The following is a 20,378-nucleotide window of genomic DNA, read 5'->3' as shown; positions in this document are numbered from 1 at the left end:
GAACTACCATATAATACCCGTAGTCTTTCAACACTCTCACCATTAACACATGCCATAAAAAATATGTATTGTTCCAAAGCCAAGAAGTACTTAACAATGGTGTTCGAAAGCAAAATATAATCCATTGTCACCTTCGTAATTTAAATGCTGATTTATATAATCATTTTCTGAGTGACAACCCAAGTTGTGACCTGTGTGGAAACAATTATGAAACATGTTATCACTTCTTTGATTGAATGTTCCAAATACTGTGTTCAAAGACATTTACTTACCTATAATATAGATTCCTTAAATTAAGACTGCCAATACCTAATGGGGGCATTAGTCTTACTTATGAACAAAACATTGCAGTATTTAATTAAAAATGTACGTGAATTTATTAAATCTACAAAGAGATTCAAATAATCCACCTAGTTCTGCTTATTTTCCTATGCCACAGAGCCTGTGTATAAAACCTTTTGTTTGCTTTTTTTCTCTTTCCTTATTATTATCATTACTAGTTACTATAAATTATAATAATAGTGTTATACCTTTTGAAATTTCTGGTCATATATTTCAAATATACATATTTTCATATATTTATCAATATAATATATATTATAATATTATACTGTCAATATTATACGGCACAAAATCTTGTATAAATGACCTTGACCTTGTATGTCGGAGAGGATTTATATAAGCAATGCCTGCTATCCCATTATGTGATATATTTCATTATAAAATATTGTTTGAATAAAATTTAGGTCTGCAGCAAGTAAAAAATGAAATGTTTAACGAATTGTATAGCTACAAGTAAACGAAAACAAATTACCGGGGTATACCTTTATTTTCGTTACATATTGTACTAACTCATGACTTGGGGATTATTATATGTTTTCTTGTTATTTTACATATTACATTACAAATTGTAAACTAAAAAGTTACAATTTTGTTCATCAATTCAAAGCCCGATTTAACAAGTTTTCACATTCATATTTGACCACAATCACAACCAAATACTGTAAAAAATTGCAAAAAGTATGCATGCGCTTCAAATATTTATCAAGACGATGTTTCCTTGCAAGGAAAATATTTTCATATTTTTATTATCGTGCAAGCACTGAAAGAAAAAAACAACAGCAGATACTATTGGATAAGATCAAAGATTAACAGAAAAACCATGTCCAACGTATTGATGGTACCAAGTAATTGGACGTCTAATCCACTGTTTTGGATTCTCTTTCGATGTATGAATATGACCTGAGGCAATCGAAGTCGAGATTAAAACGAATAAAAAACAAATAGTCTATAACTGTACAAAATGTTTACTGTAAATTTTATATTGTCACTTCTTAATATAATTAAATAAACAAATTGGGGAACAATGCCGTGCTATTTAAAAATAAATGAAGATTTAACATGTCCAAAGGTTCCAATATCCAGTCTTTTCATTTGAAATATAAAACAATTGCTAGATTGAGTCTGTTATGTAACTGATGCATTTTCGCAATGGAAGTCTCATATTCGAAATGGTGAACGTGTGGTTAAATTCCACTGATATTCGAATGTAATGAACTTTAGAAATGATGTCATTGGAAACTGTAACATTCCATTGGTCCAACCCATTAAGTTCTTCGGAATACTACAAAAAGACAAAAGTTGAATATTGAAATTACAAATCGAATTAGTTTATTCTAAATTCCAATCGTGTATATAGCGTAAACGTATTATTTTGTGAAATATTATAAAATTTGAAAATTCTAAACCGGCGAAAGTATCTTAATTAAAATGTACTTTAATCCACATTAATAATTGTAAATTGTTTTCAGGTGAAGGGCTGCTTTACACGAATCGGCAATTGTTAATTAATTATTTAGATATTTGAAATATGAAAAAAATAGTGTACATGACTTAAAAAGATTTTGTATCAAATGAACAGTAAACCAGCCGAGTTGAGGTGGGAGTTTGGGTTCGGGTGGTGTGGTCCAGGCCTCAAGCAAATGTTGGCAGTTGAAAACATGAGATTTATGCTTTTTCAGCCATGTTTAACAGAAATCTAAACGAGTGTTTACCTATTCATCAACATTTACGTAATTACAGGTTTTTATTAAAAAAACCTTTTTACCATTTCTTTACTAGACACTGCTTACCCATCTGATGGTTGAATTGTTGCTGTCCCAGAGGTTAACATTGACGTTTGATGCCTTATCAATACTGAAGGACAAACTTGCAAGGTTTGTAAATCTCTCCGTTAAAGATATACTGACAGAGGCTACACCAGATGTCGCGTCTGGAAACGAAAGCCCTTTGGAAGAAACCAGTTCATCGTAAATCGACCCAAGGAATATGACGTTGGGCGATACTTTAATATTCGCGTCCGCTTGACAGGCTGCAAAAAACGGAGATATAATATTCAGATGAGATTGTTTACATGTAAAAAAAAACCCCAACTAATTTCTTATGTGTATAGTGATATGATACATTAATGCACACTCAACAAGCTTTGCATTGACTTGCATATAAACAAATAACAAGCAATGATAAAGAAATACAATTATAATAAAATTCACAGTCATTGTATGAGCTTGACCTCCTCCCCGGAGAGGGATTAAACTTTAGACCTGGGAACCTTCCTTGACACACCAGTGTATGATTCAATGGATTAACAAAGACCCTTTTTATATGTGATTTCACAAAACCAATACCAAGTATAAATAGTTTTTCATGTGTCATGTTGGTCATTGCGACGTTCGTGATGATGAAGGGTAAATTTTAGTGTATTAGTTAATAGTGATTTATGGATTTCTGAGATGGTTGACGGTTTGTTATTATTTTTTTTTTCATAGAGTTACAGATTTGAGAAACCGCTGTTCTAACAGATCAAGCTGTGTTTAGGGGATTTAGAATGGAGCAATGTCTAGAGAGGTAAAGTTTTATGGGCTTTTAATTATTGGAGCCATGGGAGCTATTGTTTGTAGAATTGGGAGTCAAGGTCAGGTTGGAGTTCAGACAAGATGATTAGAATTTTACAGAGATAGGTGTAGAAATGGAGCTAGTTAATTGATAGATTGGAGCTAATGATTTGAAATAATCATCAATTGAAGCCGTAGTGTATATATATATATATATATATATATATATATATATATATATATATATATATATATATATATATATATATATATATATATATATATATATAGTAGAAGTTTTGGGGGGATTTGCTCTTATTTACTCAGCGTTCATGTATTTAACATAGTATGTGATGTGACTATTCTCTGGAATAACGTGAATAAACTAGTAAATTGTTTACCCGTCTTTGTGAATTTAACAATAAATATGAAATAAATGTGATTTAAAAGAAATACCAGTCACCTCCGTGACAGTTACCAGATTGATAGAAGTTGATAGTTTCCCTCCCTGCCCGCCCTATACACTGCATTGCATTGTTTGTCTTTATGTTATGTTTTTGTTTTGTTATATATGTAATGTGATTAAATGCGTTGTAACGAACGCACACAACCTACTTTTATTTGTTGATGTTTTTAAAATAGACAAGATAATATTTATTTTCGGAGGAGTGAAAGGAGGGAGAAAATAAGTTTATATTCCGTTCGTTTACATTTAAGACTTCTGTAAACTAAAGGAAGTTTCATTGACTTACCTTCATAGCTAAGCGGTTAGCACGCAGGCCGCGCGCTTTTCGGTAAATGAGTTGTGCGGTGTTTATAAAAGTTCAACAACTTTTGCAAAATTATAAAAGATATGATACACAAATAAAACTTAAATGGAATTAAAAGTCAGATTTACCAATTTCACAAGCATAACCTTGGAAACCAGTAATACATTTCAAACAGATCCCCGTGCCAGGATGACATTTTTCACATTTTGAAGGACATGGTTTTGAGCACGGAGAAACTTCTGCTACAGGACTGGGACACCCTGAATAAACAAAATAATAAGACAAATGTCTGACTTAGCAGAAATACTGAATGTGATATGAATCTTTGTGAAAATTGAATCGTAATGTTAATTAATATTTTACCATAAACCTGTACTTCACACAGGTCCGCATGAGCATGAGGGGAAGAACCAACCGGATAAGTAACTCCTGGTATACGTTCGTTGTAGTAGATGACGTATTGTCCAGAGTACGGGCATTTGATAGACATGTGATCAGGGATGGTGTGTTTTGTGTACTTTGAGTCGTGGAAACAACGAACACCCTCAAGTCGATCGGTAGTGTTGGAAATGTACAGTGAAAATCCCAGAGGGTAAGACGTAAATCCGTTAGTGTAAACTTTAAAAACAGTTCATCATTACAAATTATGATTTGTTATTTCTAAAGGTATAAAACAAGTAAAGCATGCTTAAAAAAGAAATAAATGTGTAAAATTTAAAAAAAATCTGTAAATAAAGAATAAATTCTTAGATTGCAATTTAATAATTATTTGTTTTTATTCATTAAATTATTTTTGACAGTTAAATTTGTATATTGAACAATGTAGGCGAGTTTTATTAAGTTGTATTCACCCCATTTTAGATTTTCTGTGCGGAAATACAGATTAATGTGATCAATTCTGTAAATTTTCCCCAAGTTGACCCTCCATATTACACTACGTTGATTGAGACCACTTATTGCACATTGCCCGTCATGGTAATTACGTGACGTATAATGTCCGTCAACGGCCTTGTAACTAGTCCCAAGAGAGGAAAACGTCGATGACTGCCAGGTTGGTTTCATGTAACTCAAATTTTCAAGATCTGCAATCTCAATAAAATTATTTTATTATTATCAGAAAAAAAATAAATAAATGGGACTAGACAATCAAACATTTTATGAACATTGACAACTATATGTTGCTAAAGGGTGTAAGTGTTCAGTAGCTTTAGTATCATTTGCACACCATATACGGAAAGTACGGAAATAACTGATAAAATTTAAATATTTAAAAGAGAAACTTACATTTTTTGCACATAGCAAAACATGGAATCGTGCACTTTGGGTCGGCATTACCATACTCGAGTATAGGACAACCTTTAAATTAAGCTTGATATTATACAAAATGATAATAGAAAAAGCAATAAAGAATAAAATGAAACAATTTGTGTTTATAATTCATATCAGATGTCAATTTACCATAGACTTCTACTTCACATAAATCAGTAAAGGCGAATCTACTGTAATCAGTTGGGTAAATAATCCCCGGAAGTCTTTCATTGAAATAGATGACGTATCGACCAATCACTGAGCAGGAGATGTCCACCTTAGAGGGTATCGTGTACTTGGTGTAACTTTTATTATGATAACAAACGACGCCATCTTTGTGATCAGTGGTGTTCGATACGACGATAAAAAATCCAAGAAATCTGTTTGTGAATCCGTTATTTACATCTACAAAATATTGGTTCTTTTACACTTTTTACAGTAACATTATCGAACAATTTTATAAACATAATGTTAATACTTCATCAAAATAAAAATGTCTTTTACCCCATTTCAAATTGTCCGTTCTAGAATAGACCATAATGCGTTCAATACGTCGAATTTTTTGTAAATCCACCCACCACATGGCGAATACTTTGTTGTCCTGTGTTGAGGTACACTGATTCCCGTTATAAGCTAGATTACTTCTTTTACCATCGACAACTCTGAAACTTGGTTGTCCATCAGACAATGTATGTAGCTGATAAGTCGGACGATGCAATGCAATATTGACTGCAACCAGGCAGTAAAACAAATAAATAATGATAATAAATTTATCGTCATCACGCAGTCATATTTATAATATTTTATCGATGCAAAAATCCCCACGATATTACATTCTAGAGTATTATTTCAAAATCTTCATTTTTTTCTTGTACGATTTATTACTGTGCCGATTGATATATTTCATACTATTCATACATGGTTTCTATTTATGAAAGACTTGATATGTGAGATTACCCAATGTTACTAGCTAGCTACTAAGAAACAAAGCAAACAAAACAAACATCATTCTAACTTAAAAAAGAGATCGATTGTTCGGTAAGTAATTCTTGATAATTGTTTTGTTTTGGAAATTTTAATAATTGAAACAATTTTGCAATTACAAAAGTTTAGAATTTATTTGATTGTCCAGAGAAAACAATATTGAATAGGTCTATACGATGTAGCTTACTTCGCTTATATTTTTCACAAAAAGTTCCTTCGAACCCCGGATGACAACCTCCAAGGCATTTTCCAGTTGAGTAGTTACAATGTGTGCAGTTACCGCGGCATGGAAGATTACAATTCGAACCGTAGAATCCAAGAGGACAGCCTTATTAAAAGAAAATATATTGTTGAATTAAAAAAAAAAAGAAAAAAAAAAAGAAAAGAAAAAAAAGACAAAACCCCCCACCCCCCCAAAAAAAAAACCAAAACAAACAAAAAATTAGAATAAATTCGATCTTCTAGTGTTTGATTACAAAGTTGAAAAAAAAAATGTGATTTTAACATGATCACATAACTAAAATACTCATTAAGTAGCTTTGCTGTCTGAAAACCAAATGAACGAATTGCAAATTTATTCAACAGTATTTTAAATTTAAATGCAACAAGAGACCCAAGGGCCACATCGCTCACCTGAGCAACACTAGCCATACCTCTGATTGAATAAGCATTCTAGTATCAAATTCAAAATATCTTTACAATTAAGTATAGTAGACCAAACCAAATGGTAAAACAAATCTGAAATTATCTCCCCTTTTTGTGGCGCCACTTTTCTTTAGGGAAACAATGATCAAACTTCAATCCGCAAAATCTGTGCCATCACAAAGTTTCAGTTTTTTTTCGACTGAATGCTTTTCCAAAAGATTTTTCTCTTTATCTTCACATGTAAAATTTAACAGACCCCATTGTTGTCCCACCATACCGGGGGGGGGGGGGGGGGGGTGGGGGGGGGGTGGGTCATGATTTGATCAAACTTGAATCTACACTACCTGAGGATACTTCCACACAAATTGAAGCTTTCTGGCCCAATGATTTTGAGTTTTTTAAAGATTTTTTCTCTATATTTAAATGTAAAAATTCATCCCCATTGTGGCCAAACCCTGCCCCCGAGGACTAGATTTGAACAAACTTGAATTTAGAATTCTCGAGAATGCTTCTACACATTTTGAGCTTTTCTTGCCAAATAGTTTTTGAGAAAAGGACTTTCAAAGACTTTCTCTATACATTCCTTGAGTGATACGAATCCATCTATTATATATAATATTAATTTGGGAAGTTTACACTTTTTGGACCGCAGCCAATTTAATAAAAAGCGTAAACTGTCCTGAGTTATGTTATTCTCGTATTACATAATTATAGATAGATATTAAATTAAATCCTTATAGTATTTCTGCAACTAAAAGTTAATTCGTCCAAAACAGCATTCAATTCTCAATGTACAATTATCATCAAAACGTAGTCTGCGTATCTATTTATTACTTAATTAGTGGATAAACTTCCGTCTATCTAACGTCAAAATATGGAAATAATTGCAAGAAAGTTTACCCTTTTTTTCAAATGGGTGGGGTGAATAAGATTTTTATCATATAAAGACGTTACTGTTTTTAAAATTAAATATTTACCGTAAACTTCCACTTCACAAAGGTTTACTTCAGCCTTTTTAGAGTAGTTAGCTTTTTCGGACAGATTCCCTTCCCTGGTGTTATAGTAGATCACGTAGCGGCCTTGAACTTCACAATTCAAGGTTATGGTTGAAGTAATGTTTGATGCATTATAGGTTGTATCGTGGAAACACAAGATTCCATCTTCTTTGATTGTTGTATTTGATATGTACAAGGAGAAACCCAAGAATACGCTGGCTTCGAATGTGTAAGCTGTTTGTATAATAGAAAGATAATAAAATGAAGCACTGTGTACATGCTGCTAGTAAAAATGTGCCAACACCTAATGTGAAAAATATATCTGCATAATTGATTTCTTGTACCTAATCAGGGTATTAAAGTTCACATCTTTTTCATGATATATAACACACAATACGTTATAATAAACATGAGGTGGCTATATTTATAATCCTTTATTATCATGTGAAAAAATATATTTCGTATCGATATGATCTGCAAGGAAGTATACTTTTGAGCTATGTACTGTGACATTGTAGAGAGAATGCACTTAACGTTATACATGCAGTAGTTGTACCTTTTTCTATGCATCAATCATCTATGATCATATTACGCAATATAAACATTCTCTTATCATGATTTATTTTTACAATATGTATCTATATAGAACGGGTGAAATTTTTAGCACTTTAGAATTTACGCGCCTATAAAACCAAACCTTTATATGACAAAACAAGTTCTTTTGTCCGAAGAAAGGTCGAAGAACTGTGACGTATTCATTACTGACCCTTGAATTTTTAACGGTATACAATACCGTCATTAAATGCAATAAGAGAAAATAAAAGCGACTTGTCAGCAAAATGGATACATTTGTTAGCAGAATGGATACAATATATACACATTTTACATCAATTATGCACACTCTAAGTGATATTGCTTCAATCAAATGAGAACATGTGTAGAGAACTTACCAAAATACTCCCCATTCCATTCATGATGTATAACTATCTCACTAATACTATGCAATGCCTCTAAATCAACCAGCCACGTGATATCCGTTGATGGTAAAGACTTCGCACAGTGATCATCGATTTTGCTTAACGAGAGATTTGTGAACAGCCCGTCAACAGCATTCTCAGATGAAATAAAATCCTGTTTCTGCCAGGTTGGTTTGTTTAAAGCCAGGTTATCTTTAAAAAGATACTAACTTTCGTAGTTAGAAAAAAAGGGCAAACAACAAATGATTGTCAACCATATAAGAGAAGTTTTATTCAGAAAAGTTGTGATAATTAAAAAAAAAATAAGCACTTACACGCGTCCAAGTAACACAACAAATTAGCTATCAAAGTCAGGAAGACACTGAGGTACACCATCATCACTCTGTTTTGGTCCTTCTCACCAGATCTTTGATTCTTTTATATAAGAATAAAACGTTCTCTTTGAACTCTTATGTATTTAAATTACTATTTTATGGACTTGTTTTTCAACTATATGTTTAAGAGTGCTGTTTGTTTAAATTTGTAGAATGAAAAAATGACAATAACAAACCGTGAACCATCTCAACAATAAAACGAAATACAAATTCAAAGCAAAGCAACACGGGCCTCCAAATAGATAGAGGTAGGATCAGGTGCCTAGGAGGAGTGAGCATCCTCTGCTGACCGGTCGCATCCGCCGTGAAAATATTCTAGAACGAATTCTCTGAGGTGAAGCCACCTGGGATGTTGTTAAATCACTGAAACGTATCTAAGAGGAATGATTTAACAAGTCTGAATTTTTTCGGACTACCTAAAATCGGTATAAGATTGGAAAAAATTATTAAAAATTATTTTGCAAAAGGATCTATTGACAAAACATATCTCGTTCTGTCAACTAACTATCAATTGTTCTTGATCTTGACATAAAGGTTTTTGAGACTGAACATTTATCTCCTTTCCGTTGTTTGTTTATTTAAAATTAAAATCTGATATATTAGAATCACATTTTCATGAGCTACTTCTATCTTATATTGCTTTCATGAAAAGAAATTTAAAAAACTTAATTAATGTTTACAATTATAACTTTAAACTTTTCAAGATTTATTATTTTGTAAAGTTTTCAATCTAACCAATCCAATTGCAAATCGAAGATTGAGGCCGCTCTTATTTTGAATGTTGAATTTGAATCGCTTCGGACATAAGTTACCAATTTGTCTTTTTTTGCCAGTTTTGAATGTGTCACATTTTAATGTCGTACTTGCGACTGCAACTGATAATGTAGTGTTTTAAAATGCAGCGTTGTTCTAAGTGATCTGATAATTAGCAGATCATTCATCCAGAGAAAAGTTAGGGCACTAAAGATTGGGTACAAGAAATTAATAAAACTGATGTAGTTATTCATATAATGAAACATTGTTTGGCTTTATTTGCATAATTTGATTTGTAGGTGTGTCGATTTGTTCAACAATAATGTAGAAAAAATTTTGTTTCCATGTGTTTTTAAACAAATGTAAAGTAAAAGTGTTTAATTATGACGTGGCCTAAGAATACGCAGTGTGATATCAAAAAGTTCTTACAAGAGTGATATCTTCCGTATATTAAACTAAACAAGACAGAACAAAATAAAGACAAAGATGAATGAGACTAGTCACAACTGAAGCCCTTCTTTACAGAAGCAGCTTATTTAATATCTAACACAGTCCATACGATTCTAGACACACAACTGACAAACAATTGTTAAGAAGTTAATAACTATTTTTGAAATATCCGTAGGAAAAACATTTTAAGGCCAATCCATAATCATCATTATTTCAATAGAATAGATTAACAACACCGTATTGGCAGTCTATGTCATGGCTTTATTTTAATATATCAGTACATCATAAACTATTCAAATGTATGCAAAATATTGCAAATATAGCAATAGAGTAAGTTAAATGATCAACATCGACTTTTGGGTAGTTATGATGTTAGATCTTCAATGAACCAAACAATCAATCAATCAAGATGAATCAATCAATAAAATCAATCAATCAATAATTCAAACAATATTTCAATCAATCAATCAATCAATATGCAAATCAATAAAGTATAATCAATGTTTTGCTTTAGTGAATGTCTCAATATGACAATCAATGTATCAATTTAATTGATTACTCAATGTATTCAATGATGACAATCAACCCACTGCAATGTATCAATAGAATTATTCAATTACTCAGTGTATTCAATGACTCACTGTCAATCAATGTCTGAATGAAACAAAGTGTCAATTAAAGTAAGCCCGATTATTGGCCACGGACCTGGAAGTAAACAGAATCCGGGGCAGGCTTAAGCAAAATTCGTTAGACTGATGACAGCTGCACGCCACACGTGTCGTTGTAAAGCCATGACGCTTATCTATGGATGTGATGAAAGTACTACTTCAAGGAATTACGAATCTGAAATACAGAAAAAGAAGACAGAAACACGAAAAATATGGAATATATAACCTTACAAGATAGGGTGGGAGGGGGAGGGATTGAATTTTTTCCAGGTTGAAGCTGAGAAAGGTCGATACACTACTGCGCATGCGTAATATAAGGACCCCAAAAGGGGCCGTGCGAAAAGTTACGAGAACCTCATATTGAGGAGTTATCTTTCTTTCGTTGTAGATATGAGTGAAATGGTTAATCTATTCATTTCCATAACATGACTTAACTCGTATCGAGTTAAGTCGGATTATTTCAATAGAATAGATTAACAACACCGTATTGGCAGTCTATGTCATGGCTTTATTTTAATATATCAGTACATCATAAACTATTCAAATGTATGCAAAATATTGCAAATATAGCAATAGAGTAAGTTAAATGATCAACATCGACTTTTGGGTAGTTATGATGTTAGATCTTCAATGAACCAAACAATCAATCAATCAAGATGAATCAATCAATAAAATCAATCAATCAATAATTCAAACAATATTTCAATCAATCAATCAATCAATATGCAAATCAATAAAGTATAATCAATGTTTTGCTTTAGTGAATGTCTCAATATGACAATCAATGTATCAATTTAATTGATTACTCAATGTATTCAATGATGACAATCAACCCACTGCAATGTATCAATAGAATTATTCAATTACTCAGTGTATTCAATGACTCACTGTCAATCAATGTCTGAATGAAACAAAGTGTCAATTAAAGTAAGCCCGATTATTGGCCACGGACCTGGAAGTAAACAGAATCCGGGGCAGGCTTAAGCAAAATTCGGCCATATGTCTTCATGTATATAAAAACTATGATATGATGCATGAAGACATCCGCCACAAGCGGTCAAAATTTTGCACAATGCCATGACAATAAGACTGCTGAATTACTCGGCGTGGGATTTAGCATAAACTTTAACATTATTATGTAGTATGTTTAGGAGGCCAGCACGTATGGTTTTCAAAAATGTATTCTGAGCAGTTTCAGACAAATGTACACCATCACGGTAATATTTTGGTGAACATTGTTGTAGATCAGGGTACTTTAAGCAGGCGCCCTTACGCTTGACAATAAATGGGGCTAATGATTTGTTAATTCTTTTTCGAGCGGTCTCACCGGCAATATTTGATAACATATGTCTGTAGTAATTTCGTGGGAGTATCTGGGACCATATGAATCTTGTATTCGGCAGAATTGTTTGTAGGTTAACAACGGTTAATTTCATGAATTTTTGCAGTCTTAGCAAGGGCATGGTCCCAATACTATTGCCCCCGCAATGTAACATTACCCAATCTGGGTGGCCTCTTTGTTCAATATTTGTAATTGTGGGCTCTACATCCTCCCAGACCATACCACTCTTTCCATGCCAATATACTGTGATATTATGTTTCTGAAGGTCTAGGTGTAAGTTTCCAAATTGTTGGACAGCGTGATGGGATGCATGTTTGATAATTGACGAACCAATGATCCAGACCGTGGTGTTGGGACCTGAAAACTTAGTATTGAATAATAATACGAGGCTGTTATGAACACACATAAAATTATGCTTTACAATCTGATATATGAACAAAACGCGTTAGATTTCCATCTGCCTTTTGACTTAATGTCCTCCTCCGAATGCCCGTGTAAGTACAAATGTGTAGCTCCACCTATTCTAAATGAGTGGGATTTGAAAGTTGTTGTGTCAAGGCCAATAAATTTGACAGACTTATGTAGTACGGATGTGTATTGATATTTAGTAAGAGGTTTGTGGTTGAAATGACAGAAAAATAGGCCTTGTATTTGTGGTCTAACTGCCAAAAATTCACCGATGTGCTTGAATAAAGACTGGGTTTGAGAATTTATTTCAATCTGTAGCTTAGTACCCCTATTGTATTGGTCTGTTTTTGAACCTTTAATATACAGACCAATGTGTGTTTCATTAATGGTCACGTCGTGAAATAATAAGGCTGGTGCGTCATTACTAGTGAAAGTAAATTCGCTAATGCGCAATAATGCAAAAAATGCTAAATGAAAGGCTGCTGAAAACATAACAGCTTCATACAAGCTTGTGCACACCGTAGGTAGTATAGAAACTAATTTATTGAGACAAGATAGGGAAATTGGGGACCGTACATCCTTCCCTGGATTTAACCGACGGAAACCTTCTAACATTTTTTTAACTATAAAAGTTTTAGTGTTGTCAATTTGACCCTCTAACTGAAGCTTGTAACTAATACCGCTCAAATAACATCTCGTTGTTGAATAGGACACTTTATTTGCATGCAGGTATGCGATGTAGTTGATTATGTGGTCCAGTGGTGGAGGCCAACAAAAGATAAAATTGTGTTTGGTACAAAAAGTTTCAAAGGAATTTATGCCTTTTTGATACGTGGCCGCAGTATTTTTGGATATTGCTGCTTCAAGTAAACATTCTACATGGGGTCTAAGAGGGACAACAATTCCGGAGGTAAACGGGCTGGAGTCTTGTCTGCCTGCGGAGCCAGGGATCTGAATCTTTCCCACTGAAATCGAGAAATTGAATCTGCAATGGAATTTTGGTAACCTGGGATATGCCTAGTTTTAATCTGAATGTTATTTTTCATACATAATAATACCAATGGTCTTACAAGAGTCATGACACGTTGAGACTTACTAGACTTGGCATTCAATATATCGACCAGAGCTATGTTGTCAGTGTTTATTAGCAATTTCTTAGCTGTAAATTGATCTGCCCAAATCCACATGGCCACAAGAATAGGCACTAATTCTAAAAATGTAATATCTCTTCTTATATCTGGACCCCAAGACTCTGGCCAGGATATGACAACCCAGTGATTCTGGAAAATCGCACCTCCACCGTAGGAACCACAACTATCGGTAAAGAGGTTTAGGGTTTCATTATCAGACCAGTATAGTTCTGGGAATGGTGAACGCCCATTGTATTGGTCAAGAAATGTGAGCCAGATCCTAGCATCCTCTTTAACTGCTTGTATAACCTTGATCAGGTGGTAATGTTTCCTAATACCAATTGTTGTGTTATAAAACCTGCGGTTAAAAGCCCTGCTACCAGGGATGGCTTTGGCGAAAAAGTTAAGCGAACCACAAAGTGATTCCATTTCTTTCAGGGTGACTTTTTTAGTGACTTTTTTAGAAGAAGTAATTGATGAAAGCTTGGACCTAAGTTCTGCAACCTTATTGTCAGGAATAAAAATGACCTTATCTATGGTATCAATACCTAGTCCTAAGAAAGATAGACGAGTACATGGGCCCTCAGTTTTCTTGTCGTTTATTGGGACGCCCAACTCACTGCAAGTTAACATGAACATTTCAGCGAGCTTTGAACATTGTAATGTATTTTGCTCGCCAACAAACAAAAAATCATCAAGATAATGGATGATATTATAATTTTGAGACTTTTGTGCTACGAGCCAATGCAAAAATGATGAGAATTTTTCAAAAGATGAACAAGCTATGGAACAACCAAAGGGCATGCATCTATCAAAATAGTATTTTTCTTGAAAACATATTCCTAACAGTGGAAAATCTGAAGGGTGAATAGGTAAAAGTCTGAATGCGCTAGACAAATCCATTTTACAAAGCAATGCCCCTTTACCATTCTCTTGGATCATAGAAATGGCTTGATCAAAAGAAGCGTAAGACACTGAGCACAGAATTGGATCAATATGCTCGTTGACGCTATTGCCAATGGGCGCTGACAAATTTGAAATTAACCTGTAGCCTCCATCTTTCTTGGGCAGGACCCCAACAGGGTTACACCTAATGTTGGGAAATGGGGGTTGGGAAAAGGGGCCTGACATCCTTCCTAACGTTATTTCTTTCTCAATGATAGCCAAAAGTTGATCAGCATGTTCACTCGCGGACTTCATATTTTTGGATTGTAAGTAGGCTCTTGGGCCTATGTAATTCAAGTAAAAGCCGGATTTGAAACCATTTACTAAAAATTGAGCATTCTGAATATCAGGATATGTAGCGAGGTATTGCTCTAAAACGGAGATCTTAATTGGGGTTGAACCTAGGTGCATGAAATCTTGGTCTTGGTAGCTGATAATGCCTTGGGCGTAAGGGACGAAAATTGGTGTAATTTTGCGGGGCGAAATTTTGATGTGCTGGATTTGGAGGGGGGGATCTGATGACTTGGGTCTGGGTCGACTGATAGGACCAACAATGCATGCGTGGGTGTGACTTGTTGCAATGCATGCATATATGCTGGAATGAACACTGGGGTTTGGGACAGGAACCTTTAAAGTTATAATCAAAACATTTGAGTGACGATTTTGACTGTTGTGGAGCTTGTTGAACTTGAGCCTGCATATACAATAACCATAACTCCGCATCGATAGAGCCAAATGAAATTGATGTGTTTTTTGACATTTTGAGACGAAACTGTCTGTCGTATTCGATCCAATTGCCATTTATATTACGGCTATATCCTAAACGTATTGTGTGGATATATTTCAAGATACCCTGTATGTCTGATGGGTGTCTAGCCAGGTATATGCTTGAGAAAATCAAAAACGCATCAAGCCAGGTGTTAATTGATGTAATTTTGTTTGTTTTAGTTTTTGGTTCAATAACTAACTGACCCTCAACTATGGAAAATTTGTGCGAATCCTGAGCGGATGTATCAACTGTTTCTGAATTGATGATTTTTGACAGATCAATGTATTGTTTTGACCATATTTTATCTTTGATGGTTTGAGGGACATGAACCCCAAGCTCATCAGAAATGCTTATTAAAGGGTTTTCACCTGAAGTTGACAGAGGGATTGATGGCGCTATGGAAGGTAGCGGTACTGCAGTCTGCTCACTGGTTGTGGGATCATCGACTGGTAGCTGATGCTCTTGATTTTGAGTGGACACAAACTGGACCGCTGCCTGCGTGGGCCTGCTCGGGCCTGCTTGGGTTTGGGTGGCTGTGGTTGCCGGATTAAGGGCCCTGAGAGCCGGATGTGCATTTGGCCTGGCGTACGGTGACTTGCTCTTTCTTTTAGACCTCAACATTTTCTAGGAAGTTAGCAAAGCTGAGTAACTTAGATACAAAGTTATAAAGAAATATCAATGAAAATTAATGTATCATAAACGTTATAATATGGCTATAAAGTTATACCGTAAGTAAACAATAAATTTATTGTATCTGTTAACGTTACGTATTAATGCTATATGATACTAGTATATACTATATATGCAACCGTAGTCCTAGGTCAGCACTATAAAAAAGGCCTACTTGAATTTAAATATTTTAAAATTTATTGTAAATTAAAATTTTACAATGGAATATTATATTTTAATGATGATGACTAAACTTTTTATTAACCAAGTTATAGCCGTTGATGGCCCGCAATTTGACTTGAAATAAACCTACATCGTAATGACTATATAATGTAACAATCATGGCCGCCTTAAAGAGAGAAGCAGACGAAATAAGAAAATTATCTTGTATTGCAAAGTTTTAAAACCCTTTAAAAAAATAAATGGAAGTGAATACTTACCGCAACTTGGACAATTGATTGAATTACACAAGATTACCCGATTACTATCCAACGATGATTAATCGAGCGATTAAGTCAGTCGTGATAAACAATGCATTGAATTTTTTCCAGGTTGAAGCTGAGAAAGGTCGATACACTACTGCGCATGCGTAATATAAGGACCCCAAAAGGGGCCGTGCGAAAAGTTACGAGAACCTCATATTGAGGAGTTATCTTTCTTTCGTTGTAGATATGAGTGAAATGGTTAATCTATTCATTTCCATAACATGACTTAACTCGTATCGAGTTAAGTCGGATTATTAGCTGATTTGCACGAAGTATTTGTGTTTCATCGTTTTAAAGCTTTTATGTACACTCTTAATCAGAATTATGAAACATACATGAAACAGCCATTTTAACGTTATTTATTTTGTTCGCTTCCGCGACTAAAATATATTTTCAGAAACTTTATTAAGTAATGGAAGTCATTATTTTGAATTTGAATAAAAGTGCATACCTTTCTCTAAAATGTATGAAAAATTATATTAAAAATCGTTTTTAATCTTTAATTTATATGAACTTATATGATATTCCATCATAATGCGATAATTTGACGACAGGCTGTTTAAACATGTCTCCTGTTTAAAAAAATGCAAATAAAACATTTGAAGGCCGATCCATAATCATTATTATTAGCTGATTTACATGAAGTATTTGTGTTTCATCGTTTTAAAGCTTTTATGTACACTCTTAATCAGGAATATGAAACGTACATGGAACAGCCATTTTAACAATATTTAATTTGTTCGCTTCCGCGACTAAAATATAGTGTCAGAAACTTTATAGAAAAAAATCTTTTTAATTAGCAAGTCGATGATTTTACGATTATATTTCTTAAAAACATATAAAATTTGTTTTGTAAGTTTGAAAGTCTCATTTAATCTTAAAATAATAAATATACTCAAAACGCATGATGACGTTTATATAACTGCTCATGGCGCATGGATAGGCCAAAAGTATTCATAGGAATTGAATGTCGCAGATTTCCAATGCGAACAATAAATATATCTTGTTAAAGCCGTATGAGTAACATGCCCGAGCGCTACGGATAGAACATTTTGGATTAGATCTACACATTTGTGAAAGGATATGCGGAACTTCTTCCGCGAAATGAATCAATTCAATATATAGTAAAAGCAAAAAACAAGTAGAATGCATTATTTTGAATTTGATTAAAAGTGCATACCTTTATCTTAAAATGTATTAAAAATGATATTAAAATTGTTTACAATCTTTAATTTATTTGATCTTATATAATATTCGATCATAATTCAATAATTTGGCGACGGACTGTTTAAATATGTCTCCTTTAGAAAAGAGTGCAAATAAACAAGTTTGTTTTTTAAGGTATTGCAGAAAAACAAATTTAAAATGTACCTTTTCAATAACTTATTCATGTAAGAGGGTACAAACGAAACGAAATAATACTGCATATAAGAGAATATTATTTTGTTTAGTCAAATCAGTTTTTAAAGAAGATGATACGGTTCATAATTGTTGTGGTGACTTTGGTTATCCCGACGCTGAGCATTACATTCGGCTGTAAGTACAAAAACATCCTATCATAGATTGTATTAAGCAAAAAGATAGAGAAAAATTCATAGCAGTAGAAATTAGTCTTATCATTTAATTTTTTTGCAAACAGTTCATTCAGCTTTGTGAAATTGTAGATACAACTAGCAGAATTCAGGATTGGGAATATTTAAAGAACTTAATCCTTGTTTCTTTATGATTATTTTAAATAACTACAAACAATAAAAAATGAAATTAATTTTTGTAGCTATTTTATTTTACTTTTTATTGTTAAAGACAATCTGGCGTTTAAAAGACCGACTTGGCAGACATTTGATCTGTTTTCATCCGATAATGCTGTGGACGGACTCTTCAGATCTTCAGATTTCTGGACAACAAAAAACCGGTGCGCAGTATCGTTCGCGTCAATAAATGTCACGTGGTTGGTTGATTTAGAGGCCATACAAAGTATAAATACAATAGTCATACATCACCTAACGGATGGAGAGAATTTTGGTGAGTTCTTAACAAGTCTATTATTTATAGTATGCAACATATGTATAACCTAATGTGGTATACAGTTTCGGTGCAAACTTTCAAACAAAAAGTAAAAAACAAGAAATAAATTGACGCCTACGTCAAAAATACGACTGCAAACCGATTTGGTTTTCAAACCGTAAAATATTTTTAAATACGTGAAATATGAATTAAAGATTAAAGATAATGCCATTATATTTGTTTAGATAACATAAAGTCTTAAACTCGGCATCAAGAACTAGTTGAAATAATTCAAAAGTGCTTTTTTAAAAAAAAATCATAGCTTTGAAAAGATATATAAATAAATAAAACAATAAATAGACGGCAAAATGCAACTATCAAGTAAACACATATTTTCTTCGTTGAATTATTGAACAAAATAAATAGAACTTATATATATATATATATATATATATATATATATATATATATATATATATATATATATAATTTCCCAATACAACAAAAAATAAATTGGCACAGTTTTAAATAATCTAAAAATAATAAATATCCAGAATAAAATCACAAATTGATCCCATTTACTGCAAACGTTTTCGCCATTCCTGGCTCTTCAGGCAGTTATGTACAAATTATACATATAATTGTATTACATGAATTGTATATTGTATTGTATTAAGAGCCAGGATTGGCGAAAATGTTTGCGGTAAATAGGATCAATTTGTGATTTTATTATATATAATATATATATATTTATATATATGTCATATTTTGTAACTGACCACCTTTTGTAGATCGTTAACAGTGCCATTGGAAATAGATGTCTGAAAAATCTAATTATATAATCGTAAAAGGTTTATTATAGATGAAATTTTTAATTTTTTTTTAAAATTTCTTTTGTCATACCAAAGCAAACACCATCTTTGCAAGCAGATTCCTTGGTTTTTCGGTCTACGTATCAAATACAACGATGAAAGAAGACGGATTTTTATGCTATCATGAGACAAATCATACTTTGTCTACCATTCCCTACAAAATGACCATAAAATGTGACGTTCAAGGTCGTTATGTGATCTACTACAACACCAGGGAAGGAAATCTGAAGAACAAATACGGCTACACTAATCAAGCTCAAGTTTATCTTTGTGAGGTGGAGGTGTACGGTAAAAAAAATTACTCATTTTTGATAAGATATTAATGATAAACGTTTATACTGGTCTACATTAACTAGTTATAATGTTGAAAGACTTTGAAGCATGATAGATTGATTTTATGCAGTAGTGATACTGGTAACTATTTATAGTCCATAACAGGTTATTGTTTCCATCACTTTTTTTTATTTTCTGAATAAACACAAATGGGGAAAATTTGACATCATTTATACATTCGAAAACTCTCGAAACTTCAAACATTATACAGTTATCATCCGTTTTTTTTTCACATTGTTTGCTATGTAAAATCTCCGGAATCGATTTAGGTGTATTCGACTTTTGGTCGAGAAGACCTATTGTTTGTGGTTTTTTTTTTATTGTTCTCGACATTGTTTCGTCATCTTTTCTTAAAAGATAAACTAAAGCATATTTTAAAGCTGACATTAATTCATAAAGCATTTGATCGCCATGTTAGTTTCGATCGCTCCTCTACTGCCACTGGGGTATATATACCGGGCGAGAAAGTTACGGTCGGTTGCTTTCCGATCGAGACATTCAGGTGGCACGGACTTCTACATGCATAAACCACACATTGTAGTAAAATGTTTGTATTGAAGAATATGCAAGGAAACAACAATAAACAAAATACAAAATATATTA

The 20,378-nt window shown here is 33.1% G+C and overlaps 1 protein-coding gene and 1 long non-coding RNA gene across 2 annotated transcripts; both read right to left on the bottom strand.

Annotated features, from left to right (window-relative positions):
- Positions 1 to 1,238: 1,238 nt before the first annotated feature.
- Positions 1,239 to 5,695, bottom strand: LOC105346372 (uncharacterized). The gene is made up of 8 exons (XM_034468823.2): positions 5,477 to 5,695; positions 5,123 to 5,377; positions 4,949 to 5,020; positions 4,516 to 4,746; positions 4,028 to 4,282; positions 3,793 to 3,924; positions 2,133 to 2,371; positions 1,239 to 1,624 (listed from the first exon to the last, which is right to left on the bottom strand). Exons 1-8 carry the CDS (start codon positions 5,553 to 5,555, stop codon positions 1,454 to 1,456), a joined length of 1,434 nt encoding a protein of 477 aa, XP_034324714.2. The 5' UTR covers positions 5,556 to 5,695; the 3' UTR covers positions 1,239 to 1,453.
- Positions 5,696 to 12,401: 6,706 nt separating this feature from the next.
- Positions 12,402 to 16,169, bottom strand: LOC136276498 (uncharacterized). Its single transcript, XR_010714972.1, has 2 exons — positions 15,781 to 16,169; positions 12,402 to 12,517 (listed from the first exon to the last, which is right to left on the bottom strand). It is a non-coding gene; the product is annotated as an uncharacterized lncRNA (long non-coding RNA).
- Positions 16,170 to 20,378: the final 4,209 nt, after the last annotated feature.

Source organism: Magallana gigas, chromosome 6 (assembly GCF_963853765.1).
Source record: "Magallana gigas chromosome 6, xbMagGiga1.1, whole genome shotgun sequence".
NCBI classification, from domain to species: Eukaryota; Metazoa; Mollusca; class Bivalvia; order Ostreida; family Ostreidae; genus Magallana; species Magallana gigas.
Note: the sequence above shows the minus strand (reverse complement) of the source record. Positions and strands in the feature narration are given on the sequence as shown.

Coding starts and splice junctions, on each gene's coding strand:
- LOC105346372 (XM_034468823.2), bottom strand. CDS start 5,555: ATGTGGTGGGTGGATTTACAAAAAATTCGACGTATTGAACGCATTATG. Junction 5,378..5,476: donor AACGGACAATTTGAAATGGG/GTAAAAGACATT, acceptor AATATTTTGTAG/ATGTAAATAACGGATTCACA. Junction 4,747..4,948: donor TTTTGCTATGTGCAAAAAAT/GTAAGTTTCTCT, acceptor TTGAGATTGCAG/ATCTTGAAAATTTGAGTTAC.